Raw genomic sequence first — 13562 nt, forward strand, 5'->3', positions numbered from 1 at the left:
TACTGTTAAGTAGGGCTGTCAATGAATATTCTATATTCAAATTAATAATCGACTTAATAATCGATATATATTTTATTGTGAAAAAAACAGCCCCCGGTGGGCATCAGCCTGAATGCGCTGCATGACGGATAGGAGACACACGACATCATTGAGCTGAACAACGTGTGAGTAATAATGAACAACAACAACAACCAGAAGACAGTGGTTTGCACTCTGAGCATCTCAAGCCCCGGTTGGAAATACTTCGGATTTTGATTAACTTGTGGAACCTCGAGACAGCTTTATGCAAGCTACAGTATGTAAACTACAGTTGGAGTTCTAGCGTCAAGAATGTAAGTAGCGTACTTTTCTGTTTTAGAACTTTATTGTAAATCATCCCCCAGGGTAAAACGTTATTGAATAGAGAAAAAAGCGTCATGCAGGTCCCGTTTCATATCATTCATTTGATCTCCGAGAAACAGCCCCTTCCACCTCACGCACTGAGAGAGAGAGGGTGTGTGTGTGTGTGTTCGCCACACTATGAGGCTATGCTAAATTACAGGTAAGCTCTCAGTGTTGTGCGTGGGTTGAACGAACACCCGACACTTTGCACAAATTATATTTTGGGAAGGGGTGAACTTGGGAGTTTTTAATTAAATTCTGCACACACAAAAAAGTTCTACATGTGCGTTCTGTTAGTGGTTAACGTACCGTTGCATTCGTTCGGCACACAGTGCGTACTGAACCAAAGGTCCAGTACTGAACCGGTTCGGATACGTATACGGATACAGATACGTGTACCGCAGTGTTCATTTAGTCAACGAAAATGATGACTATATATGGTTGTCAACAAAGCTTTTTCCCCTGACGAAAACGAGACGAGACATCACGTTAATGGAGATCATGTGACACTAACGTGATGAAATTATTCATGCAATGTTGTTGACTAAAAACGACAACACAAAATGTAGCAAACTAAAATCAACATGCACTTCTGAGGAGTTTTCCTCCTAGCGTGGGGGCGGAGTTAATTTGCATGTGAAAGAAGGAGAGTGCCTCTGAGCTTCAAGTGACGCCCATAAATACAAGCACATGGGCTTTTTCATTCTTCACGATGGATGCACAAACCTTGGCAGCAGCTCTCAACAAACTGTCGGCATCAGGAAAAGCAATTGATGCATCGGATTTAATGAATGAGCAAAGAAGAAATGGCAAAGATAAAAAACTTTGATTGGAAATGCCATCTGAGGAGAAAAGAGAATTCCGAACGGCAGGCATTGTCTGAACAGCATACAGATTCCACGACATCGTTGTCTGTCGTGCAACGTTCTGCTTTATTTATGGATAAGTTGTTGACTTAATATTATTTTATTTGTTTGTGTGTGGTACAGTGTCACCGCATTTAACACGGCATAAATAGACCAATACAGTCCGTATTAAGTAATATTGCGTTTATTTTTCTAATGTAGCCAAGAGTAAAGAACCATATGGAACAGCAGTCAATGGGTCTCATTCCCCAATATTTTCCAAAGTGTTCTCTTGGATGACTTATCTTGGAACCGACTGAGACAGAATCAATGACAAGTTCATTCTGAGTCCTCAACGCGCTGGGAACATGTCTTAATGACTCAAAATTGTCTCAGCTGAGATGCCGCGATGAGGAATTTCACCACTCTGAAACATGAGCACGGGTTCCCGTCCGAAGCTCCTTATAAGGCAGCCAATACGGAAGTGTGCAGATGAAATAGCAAAACGTCAATAGTTAGCAGTGATGGGAATAACGGCGTTATAAATAACGGTGTTACTAACGGCGTTAGTTTTTTCAGTAACAAGTAATCTAACGGATTACTCTTCCAATCTTAATAACACCGTTACCGTTACTGCCAAAAAATGCGGCGCGTTACTATGATTGAAGCTGTTTTTTTCATCAGACAGATCTCTGCACCGAGAGGCATACTGTTCTTCCTTGGTTAGTGGGCAGCGCGCGATTGGCTGAGGTTGAGTAAAATGTCATGGTAAGCCAATCAGAGGTAGAGGTGGGCGGGTGTTCGAACGCATCCAGAGTCTGACACACAGCGACAACACAAGCGAGTTCAGTCAACGTGAGACCGCGGGTCTGTGTACGCTTTGATAGTTTGTTTGGCGAGCCCAAATAATCCAAAACGAATCCAACGAACAACACAAGCGAGCAGTCAACGACAGACCGTGGGTCCATGAGCGTTTTTTGTTCACTCTTGTGTTAGTTGTGTTGCAGCGCAGGGCACTGCAGTAGTGGAGGCTCTACTCTGCTGAAATAGTGCTGCACTTCCTGGTTTAATAGCACAGTCTTCAGGTGCTCAGAAATATATATATATCTGTATGTCATGCATGCCTTAAATGTCATGATTAGATTTGTTTAGATGATTAGATTAGATCATCTAACAATTGGTATGTTGTGTATGTCATAGATGTCATGAATTGAAAATGGGGGACCCTGATGTACAGTAAACAAGACGAAAGTCTTTCTCTGATCTGCATCCCCTTAACAAGTGTGTGTATTGAGCTGTACTGTACTGTACCCATTCTGCAATCTGTTAATTAAAATGTTCAATCAATCAGTATATATTTGTTATTTATTTTTGGTATAGTGCTTAACAAGCATAATTTAATGTTGCCCAGTTGTGGCCTGTTGAGGGGCAATACATATAAAAAGTTCCAAAACATCTATTGTGTTTGTATTTGTATGATCCACTATATAAACATAGTAATTATAATATCCACATACATGGCATTTGATTGGAGACTAGTCTCACTTTGTCCCACAGCAACATTAAAATAGTTTAGATTTGTGTATGTTGTTTATGTAAAAAAAAGTACTTGAAAGTAACGCAATAGTTATTTTCTGAAGTAACTAGTTCCTTTTATAATTTGTAACTGAGTAAGTAATTTAGTTACTTTTTGGAAGAAGTAACTGTAACTAGTTTCCTTTTAAAAGTAACTTGCCCAGCACTGATAGTTAGACACACTGCCCAGCTCATTAGAATGCAACTGACAATGCAGCCGTGTGAAAATGGTTGCCGATAGGAAGCGCTTTGCAACCGATCAAAATGAGATTAGATTAATTGTATTGTCATCATATAGTAGAGCTTGTGGTGCGCGCGCGCAGTACTGTATAGCCTACGCACGTAATGAATGAACGCATTATATGCTTATATTATTCTAATCATGACTTGTTTTATTAGGAGAGCAGCAAATATACTGCACTGCCCGCCCCGTAGACGTAGTACAGTCCACCATGCAGTCCGCTGGTACGCCCGACTCTGGCGGCCTTAATATGTGTATACTGTACTTACTGTACGTAGGTAGGGATGGGAATCGAAAACCGGTAATTGGCCGATGCCTGGAACCGTGTGGCTCCCGTGACTTTCGATTCCATTATCGCTGCCAGGTTTGCGCAGTTGCGCAATAACGTTAGCATGTAGCCATGGCAGACTCTATTTGATTCCTTAAGGGCTCGAAATTGCCTGGGTTTTGGTAATATGCTCCCGAAATGCTCCCGCTGTTTGGCTACTTCTATGTGCAGTGAAAACTACTTGAATGCTTTAGAACCTAGTCATTGATTTAGTTGAGGGTGAGCTCAAATTAGCCGCGGAGCTAACGCTATCTAACGTGAGCTAACGCTATTTAATCAAGCTCACAAAGAGAGATAAACAGCTGACAGCGGATAGTACAGGTACAAATACAATAAAACAGCAGGTGGGGGCTGTTGTGTAAACCTTGTACTCTTTAGTTCACATAATAGACGGAGGAGTGTTTGTTTACTTCTGTACTCTGTAAGCCAGGAAGTGTGTGTGTGTGTGTGTGTGTGTGTGTGTGTGTGTGTGTGTGTGTGTGTGTGTGTGTGTGTGTGTGTGTGTGTGTGTGTGTGTGTGTGTGTGTGTGTGTGTGTGTGTGTGTGTGTGTGTGTGTGTGTGTGTGTGAGACAGAAGTCAGAGGAATAACGACCTGTTATTCAATAGATTAAATTAGTTTAAGAATAAAAAAATAAATACATTTTAAGAGAATCTCAAATACATTATTTTATTTAAGTGTAGGCTATAGTTAATGTTTTATTTTTTACAGTTTTTGTATTTTTCTGACATGGGGGCTCAACAATAAATGACAATCAGAAATGTCAAGTTGCATGTTGTTATTCTAACCAGCTTAGACCCCTACGCTCTGCATCTTCTGGCCGCCTCAGACCTACTCCTATCCAAGCTCCGGGAGGGTCATCAAAGAGAAGTCGCCTATTCTCAGTCCTTGCCCCACAATGGTGGAATGAACTACCCACCCCAGTTAGGACAGCCGAATCACGTCCAATCTTTCGCCGTCGACTAAAGACGCACTTCTTCAACCATTATCTGAATAAAAAAATATATATCTAACCCTAACTAACCGTACGGTCATGCACTTGTCCTAATAAACTAACCTACACTGTAGCACTCAACACTTTGATGAACATTGTTGCTCAGCTGATAGAGTTGTGCCCTTCCTGATGGCTTGTCGTACAGAACTTGTAAGTCGCTTTGGATAAAAGCGTCAGCTAAATGACTAAATGTAAATGTAAATGTAGTTCTGTTGCATTTCCAATTTATTTATGTAAATTATAAATTGATCAGGTATCGATAAGGGTATCGATAAAGAATCGAATCGATAAGCAGAATCGATAATGGAATCGTATCGATAAAATCCTATCAATTCCCATCCCTATACGTAGGTAGGGCAGAGTATATAGTATCTACTAAATCCTAATGAAACAAGTAACTAGAATAATATAAGCCTATATACTGTTCATTCATTAGACACGTAGGCTATACTGGCGCACTCAAGACTTATGGAATATGAATGCAGTCTATTTCCACACGATTAGCTTTAGTTCTTATTTATCCACTGTCAGTTCAGTGTTGGTGTATAGTGTATTTCAATATAAGTTTAATTGATTAATGATATATTCGAAGGAATGCAGGTTTATATAGCTATATCAAACAAAGGTATGTCCCATTGTATACCAATCAATGGGATATATTGCATGTTGACCTGCATTCTTTCAAATGTATAATTAATCATTAAAACAGATATGTAACAAATAAGAAATACAAATTCCACAGAAGGCATTCAATAATTATTATTTTCAATCATTTCACAATAATTGCATAATTGTGTTTGAATATCTGAGTAATTAAAGTAATTATACATTTGTCCAAAATAGCTGGTTCAGATATGGTTAATCCAGCTGCCCTGTGATCAGATGAATCCATATTATTTAATTTTCCGACATCAAATGCGTAATTTCTTATCGTACAAATATTGTCATATTTTTTATTTTTATTTTCTTTTTCTCCCATCCCAATTAGTCGTTGTGCCAATTCCCCCCCCCTCCCCTACCTGGCTGCGTGTTACTGTTCCGCAACTGTAAGTTACTTCCGGGGTAGGCCTGATTGGCCCTGACAGGCACGTGACAGGCGCGGCCACGCCCCGCGGCAGCCTCAGGACGCGCAACGAAGCTGCTGAGAGCTGAGCTGCAACGCGGAAATAGGCTGTCTATTGCCATTCTCTAAGACAAACTCTAACCTTAACCAGCTCCTTAACAGCACCTAAACTTAACCCTTTAACCTTAAGCAACTCCGAAACTATGCCTAACCTTAACCTTAACCATGCCTAACCTTAACCATAAGGCATAACCAACTCCGAAAGAATATTGCCATTCTCTAAGACAAACTCTAACCTTAACCAGCTCCTTAACAGCGCCTAAACTTAACCCTTTAACATTAAGCAACTCCGAAACTATGCCTAACCTTAACCTTAACCTTAACCATGCCTAACCTTAACCATAAGGCATAACCAACTCCGAAAGAATATTGCCATTCTCTAAGACAAACTCTAACCTTAACCAGCTCCTTAACAGCGCCTAAACGTAACCTTTCTAACCATAACCAACTCCGAAACAATGCCTAACCTTAACCAACTCCGAAACAATGCTTAAAGTTAACATGCCTAAACTTAACGGCAAAAAAAAAAAAAAAAAAAAGCAATTGAAAGGAATCGAACTTGCCAGCAACGGACGGTAGGATCCACACCAATGCAACACTGCCAATTGAGCTATTTCTGGATAGTGAAAAAGGGCGTATTACTGCTACATAATGCTGCCGCGGAGCGTGCCGTGCGGCAGAGAAAGTTGCGCGTCCTGAGGCTGCCGCGGGGGCGTGGCCGCGCCTGTCACGTGCCTGTCGGGGCCAATCAGGCCTACCCCGGAAGTAACTTACAGTTGCGGAACAGTAACAGGCTACCTGGCTGCTGTATGCATGTTCTCCTACGAGGCGGTACAAGGGCGTCCCGAGTCGATCGCACGCTTCCTCCAAGACGTGCGCCGACAGCCAGTGATGTCTTTTCACTTGGCAACGAGGGCTCTCATTGGTGAAGTGTAACGCGTGGGAGGTCACGCTATCTCCACCAAGTCCTGCCCCGGTTAGCAAGCGCCGAGACCTGACCTGTAGGCGTCGCTGTCCACAACGCCAGATTCCCACCCGCCAGCTTTCCCACCCCCTAATACTGCCAATTGTATTAGTGTGAACGGCCAGCCAAGCTGGTGACAACGCCGGGAGCTGGATTCGAACACGCGAATCCAGAATCTCCGGCGTTGGTGACGAACGCAATCTCCGCTACGCCACCTGACCGCCCCTCGTCATATTTATTTTAATTATGATTAAGTAAGTAATTCCAAGGAGGCCTGTAGCGTTGACATGAAGGAATCACTATGAGAACACAGTCTGTCAAGTTAATAAAATGTTCAATTAGTCAATCAATCATAAGTGTGCTCCTCAGCACTCTTTTTACATTTAGTCATTTAGCTGACACTTTTATCCAAAGTGACCTACAAGTTCTGTACAACAAGTCAGCAGGAAGGGTACAACTCTGGCAAATAACATTGTTCGTCAAACAGTGTTGAATTGTGATGACCATTCAAGTCTGTGGCAAGAATGCGTCGATGGTGCGGCCGGGTAGCGCAGAGGTCTAAGCACTCGCCTACCACCGCAGAGACTCTGGGTTAGAATCCAGCTGTCAGTGGTACCTCGGGCTTGGTCAGTCGTCCCTACGAACACAATTGGCAGTGTTCGCGGGTGGGAAGCTGGTGGGGTATGAGTCCTGGTCATTGCAAACAGTTCAGCAGGGAGGGGATCTGGGGGAGATAGCGCACAAACCTCTGCACGCGTTTTGTTCTCCCAGTGAAACTCCTCAGCTGGCAACTCCACATGTATCGGAGGAGGCATGTGATAGTCTACACCCTCCCCAGATCAACAGAGGGGCAATGCGCACAACGACCAGGAAGGGAATTGGCATAACGACAAAATTGGGGGATGGGAGAACAAGATAGAAAGGACAAATAAAACAATAATAATGACGAATGCATGGATTTTCTATCCGTTGCCAACTCTGTGTACACTCTTCTATTGTCTGTGTACACTATCTACTCGGACTGCGTTCTTACCTGCTGGTGGTCACCAATGAGGATGAGATGCTGGCAGGCGTCGCTCAGCGTCGTGATGGTGTGTGCCTCCAGGACCTCCGCGGCCTCCTCCACTATCACCAGCCGAGGTCGGACTCTCTGGAGAGCTTTACGGAACTTTGCCGCCCCTGTGGTTGTCATGCCGATGACCTAATGGGCAGATGGTTTGTCATGAATATGTTCGAATACAACGCAAGACAACATCTAGAGCCGGATGCATATAAAGTAAATTGAAAGATGCAAACGGACACTGCTTCACTCTGGGATCGAGTAAAAAATATTTCAACCTGAGTGAGAAATTCACCAGGCGAGATGGAGCAAATATAAGTATATCTTAACAATTAATATGAAATACACTGCTATGAATGCTCTGTGGCATGTTACATTTAGAAATGGTCTAGTTTTTGTAAATGTCAACAAAGCCACTGTTGAGACAAAACACACTAGCATGTCTTCATGCCAGTTTTACTAGTTATCAACTGTCAAACTGACGCAAGGACAGTGCGACAATATTTCTCTTTACGTTGTATCTGAACATACAGTAACACAGTACAGTATAGCATAGCACTATCATATAACAGTTACAGTACTATCATATAACAGTTACAGTACTATCATATAACACTTACAGTGCTATCATATAACACTTACTCAGGGATTAAAGCAAAAAAAAATCTCCTGACTGAACTTTTTTTCTGGCCAAGTCATATTCTTATTTTAACATCCACTGTATTTTTTTTTAATAGCGTTAGCGTTTTAAGGGAGCCTACTTGTAGAGCCTACTGTCCCGACTGTGACTATAGACCCTACTGTTGTGGTTGTTGTGCCAGGCAGGGGAGCGTGAATGCAAGTCTTGTGGCTAGCTTCTGATTGATGGCGAGCTAGAACCCTTTTCCCATTACTTTGAACGATGAACTAAAAGGCTTGTTATCATACAAACAAGGGACTAAACACGTTTCGCAATTATGCCACAACAACAATGGACAGTCTCCTCCCCACCATTTGTATATATTTTTTACCACCCACCCCCTCCTAATGTACAGTCTCCTCCTCATCATATGTATATATTTACTGTTAGGATCTCTGGGTAACAGCACTGTATATTTGCATATCGTGTGACAAATGTAACAGTACTATATACCTGTAAGTCATGTATGTCCCTATGTCATAAATGTCATGATGTCATGTATGTTGTGTATGTCATAAATGTCACTATGAATTGAAAATGGGGGACCCTGATGATGTAAACAAGACAAACGCCTTTCTCTGGTCTGCATCCCCTTAACAATTGTGTGTATTGCTACTGGATTTACCAGATCCAGAGTGAATGAATGAATGAAAACTTTATTTAATACACAAGACCCTCTTCTTGGGACAAAGTAAGGTTTCGTCGATAATCCAATGTACAGTTACTTACAAATGTGTTGTTTCTGTTTTTCTTTTTGAAATAGTTGCGGCACACGCAACAGACAGCCCCCAGTAGCCTAGGTTTCCGTTAGAAGAAAACAGATAATAACGCAAATAACGTTCTGATTAACAAAGGCATTCGTTTTGTGGCATTAACGTTAACTAGATGTATCAACATTCATGTACATTTATCATACACGGAAAGCGAACGGCGCAAGCACACACAGCCAGCCCTGCTGGTCTCTGACAAGAACAAGTTGCAGGTTGAAAAAACCCTCAGCTCGGAACTAGGCAAAATCTGCATATGGCTCGCTGATAACAAACTATCATTACACATGGGCAAAACAGAGTCCATTCTCTTCAGCAAGACCGACGGCTTCTCAGTTACAGTGGGTGACAATATTGTCACAAGGAAAGACGAAATTACCTACCTGGGTTCCATCCTAGAGGCAAATCTAAAAAATATTTCCTGTGACAAAATGGCATCCAATGTAATAAAAAAAAGTCAACCAACGAACTAGATTCTTGTACCGGATCTCCTCTCTGGTAAACAAGAATACCCTGAAGACTCTGGCAGGAGCACTCATTCAAGGGTACTACGACTATGCGTGCACCTCATGGTACCAAAGCACCTCAAAAGCGCTTAAAACAAAATTACAAACATCACAAAACAAACTGGTCAGACTACTACTTGACCTGTTCAAGTTCTTTAATAGTTGTCATACAGAAGTACAGAATACTTTCATACAAAATGCTTCTTACTGTTACGCTCCAGAGACTGTGCTAGACAAGATAGTATCAAATAACATAATAACATAATATAGCATGAATTTAGAAGAAGAAATGAGGTCACAGTGTTCGGTATAGACATATGTACAATGTTCTGAGTTACCATATAATATACAATACACAATACTATGCAGTGTACTAATGTACAGTACTATCTAGTGCAAAGCAGAAATGGGATGAGGTACAATTTTAGGTACAATTTACAGTAAGGTGTACGAGTTGTAGTGCAATCCTTCATCCATAAATATAAAGTGTGGGGAGTGGGTGCTACAGTGTGTTTGTTTAAAGTGGGTGTGTGCTATAAAGTGTGTGTAGTGGGTGCTACAGTGTGTTTGTTTAAAGTGAGTGTGTGCGTGTGGATGTGTGTGCTATGTGTGTTTGGTGGTTGTTGTTGTGTAGTGTTCATTCATTGTTCGTTTAGCAGCCTGATGGCCTGGGGATAGAAGCTACTTCTGAGTCTTTCTGTGCTCGCCTTGAGACTCCTGTATCGCTTGCCTGACGGCAGCAGTTCAAAGAGGCAGTTGTTCGGGTGGCTCGAGTCCTTAATAATTCTCTTAGCCTTCCCCTTGCAACGCTTGTAGTAAATGTTCTGGAGGGTGGGGAGCCCCCCTCCAATTGTGCGTTCGGCTGAACGTGTCACTCTTTGTAGTCTGCTTTGGTCTTTTGCAGTGCTATTCCCAAACCAGGAGGTGATGTTGCCGGTCAAGATGCTCTCTATTGTACATGAGTAGAAGTTCTTAAGGATCTTCTGGCTGACTTGGAACTTCCTTAGGCGCCTGAGGAAGTAGAGGCGTTGTCGTGCCTTCTTCACCACACTGTTAATGTGTGTGGTCCATGTCAAGTCCTCGGATATGTAGGCTCCGAGGTACTTGAAGCTGTTGACTCTCTCAACCGGTGCCCCGTCGATGCTGAGGGGGCTGTAGTCCTTGACCCCCGACCTCCTGAAGTCCACAATCATCTCCTTTGTTTTGCTGACGTTCAGGGAGAGGCTGTTTTCCTGGCACCATCCCGCCAGGACCTTGACCTCTTCCAGGTAGGCCCTCTCGTCGTTGGCAGAGATCAGGCCCACCACCACTGTGTCGTCAGCAAATTTGACGATTGTATTGCTACTCCGCTGAGCCACACAGTCGTGTGTGTACAGGGAGTAGAGGAGGGGACTCAGAACACAGCCCTGGGGGGCCCCTATGTTGAGGGTGATGGATGAGGAGGTGCAGTTGCCTGCTCTCACCACCTGGGGTCTGCCAGTCAGGAAGTCCAAGACCCACTGGCAGAGGTCATAGCCCAAGCCCAGGTCCCTGAGCTTGGCTATGAGTATGGAGGGGACTATGGTATTGAATGCCGAGCTGTAGTCGATGAATAGCATTCTCACATAGTTCCCCTGCCTCTTGTCCAGGTGTGATGCTGCTGTGTGCAGCACATGGGATATGGCGTCCTCCGTGGACCTGTTGGGGCGGTATGCAAATTGCAGGGGGTCCATGTTGATGGGGAGGGAGGAGCAGATGTAGCCCTTTACTAGCTTCTCAAAGCACTTCATGGCTATGGAGGTGAGAGCTACAGGGCGGTAATCGTTGAGGCAAGCAGGCTTGGATTTTTTGGGTACAGGGATAATAGTGGACTTCTTCAGGCAGGTGGGGATGACAGCCTGTTCTAAGGACAGGTTAAATATGTCAGTGAATACTGGGGCCAGTTGGTCGGCACAGACTTTTAGGACGCGGCCGGGGATGCCGTCCGGACCTGCTGCCTTCCTGATATTCACTTTTTTAAAGGTCCGCCTCACCTCATGCTCTGTTACCCTGAACACTGCGCCTCCATCAGCAGCCGACCCCCCCCCCCCCATTGCCGAGGCTTGTGAGCTGGTGTTGTTATTACCAGCATCAAACCTCGCATAGAAGGTATTGAGGTCGTTTGCTAAGGAGATGTCACTGTTCAGTTTGAGGGAGGCGCCTTTGTAGTCTGTCATCGTTTTGAGCCCCTGCCACATAGCTCTAGAGTCAGCTTGTTCAAACTGGAGTTCAATTTTATCCCTGTAGCGCCGTTTGGCCTCTGACACTGTCCTCCTTACGTTGTGTCGCGCCACCTTGTGGTCATTCATGTTGCCTGCCACTAGGCCGTCATTGTATGCTTTGGTGCGCTCTCTCAGAGCTTCACGGACGGATTTGTCTACCCAGGGTTTTTGATTTGGGTAAACTTTCATTTTGGTAGTGGGGATTGTTTCTTTCACCCTAGTACAGACATAGTCCAGCACTGTCTCCGTGTAGGCATTAATGTTATCTGTGTCGCGGAACACAATCCAGTCTGTGTTGTGAAACACTGACCGGATCGTATCCTCTGACGTCACATCCCATTTCTGCACCTCTCGCGAGACTACGGGAGTACTTTTAATTCTTTGTCTGTACTTTGGTGTAAGGAAAATGGATGCGTGATCTGACTTGCCAAAGCCACTATCAGAATGAGCCTTGTAGCCACCTTTAAATTGCGTGTAACAGTGATCTAGGATGTTACCGCCTCTGGTGTTGCAAGTCACATGCTGATAGAAATCAGGCAATACCTTTCTCAGATTGGCGCTATTGAAATCTCCCAGTACTAAAATGGCGGCGTTAACGTTCGTCGCTTGTATACTATTTACCTCGTTGTGGAGTCTGGAGAGCGCGGCGTTGTTGTTGGCTTGCGGTGGAATATACACTCCGACCAGGACGATCGCCGTTAACTCCCTCGGGAGGAAGAAAGGACGACACTTGATGGTTATATATTCCAGTTCTGGGGAGCAGTGGTTGGATAATTCCTTCACGTTCGTTGGATCACTCCAATTTTTATTAAACATGAAGGCAATACCTCCTCCACGTTGTTTACCGGACTCTGATTGTGTCCGATCCTTCCTATGGATAAAGAAGTGATCCGCTGGTTGAATCGCGTGATCTGGAACCTCCGGTGTTAGCCATGTTTCGGTGAAGCAAAGGACATTGCAGTCCCTAACGTCTCTTTGATATTGAATCCTTGCTCGGATGTCATCCAGTTTATTGTCTATTGATTGTACATTGGCTAGCAATATACTGGGAAGTGGTGTACGGTGTCGTCTGGATCTCAGCCTGTTTCGGATCCCAGCCCTCTTTCCTCGACGTCTTTTCCTGGGCTCTGGGAACAAAGGGTCTGGTCCTAATCTCCGGAGGATTTCTTCAGGCCATTGATGTGGTTCGGAAAGCTGATCCAGCGAGTAATCCAGTTGGTAAGTTTCCCGTAATCCAATGTCTATGAGTGACTGACGGTCATATACATTAAATGCACCAACAGTTGGTACGCACAAAACTCTAAAAACTATAAATATTAACAAAAGTAAACACAGTCTCGAGGCAGCCGAACCCACCTCACCCCTGCCCACTTTGACAACCTAGGATGGCTTAGAGTAGACGACAGAGTACAGCAACTTGCAATGGGCCTGGTCTACAAGATACACTATACGACCGGGGTACCCATGTACATGTCAAAATACTTCCCAAAGGTCAGTGAATACCACAACCACTACACCAGAGGAAGCTCAACAAATCATGTTAAACCCAGATTCGGCTCAAACAAGGGACTAAATACGTTTCGCAATTATGCCACAACAATGTGGAACGCCCTACCCAACGCTGTAAAGGAATGTGAATCCCTACCCACATTCAAAACCGCTCTTAAAGAGCACCTACGGGAGGCTGCAATTCGAAACTGGCCACCGTAAATGCCCAAAACCCCCACCACCTCCTAATAGACAGTCTCCTCCCCACCGCATGTATATATTCCCTCCCCGCCGTATGTATATTTCTCTCCCACCCACCCACCCCCTCCTAATGTACAGTCCCCTCCCCATCATATGTTGTATATACTCTGT

At 43.9% G+C, this 13562-nt stretch overlaps 1 protein-coding gene across 1 annotated transcript in view; it reads right to left on the reverse strand.

The window, feature by feature from the left end:
* Nucleotides 1–13562, reverse strand: part of znfx1 (zinc finger, NFX1-type containing 1) — a 59507-nt gene that overhangs the window by 17487 nt on the left and 28458 nt on the right. Inside the window, exon 14 of the mRNA XM_084316868.1 lies at nt 7484–7651. Coding sequence (XP_084172994.1) covers nt 7484–7651 — 168 coding nt within the window. The remainder of the gene's footprint in view (nt 1–7483; nt 7652–13562) is intronic.

The sequence above is a fragment of the Notolepis coatsorum genome (genome assembly GCF_963971535.1).
Source record: "Notolepis coatsorum genome assembly, chromosome: 6".
Classification (NCBI taxonomy): domain Eukaryota; kingdom Metazoa; phylum Chordata; class Actinopteri; order Aulopiformes; family Paralepididae; genus Notolepis; species Notolepis coatsorum.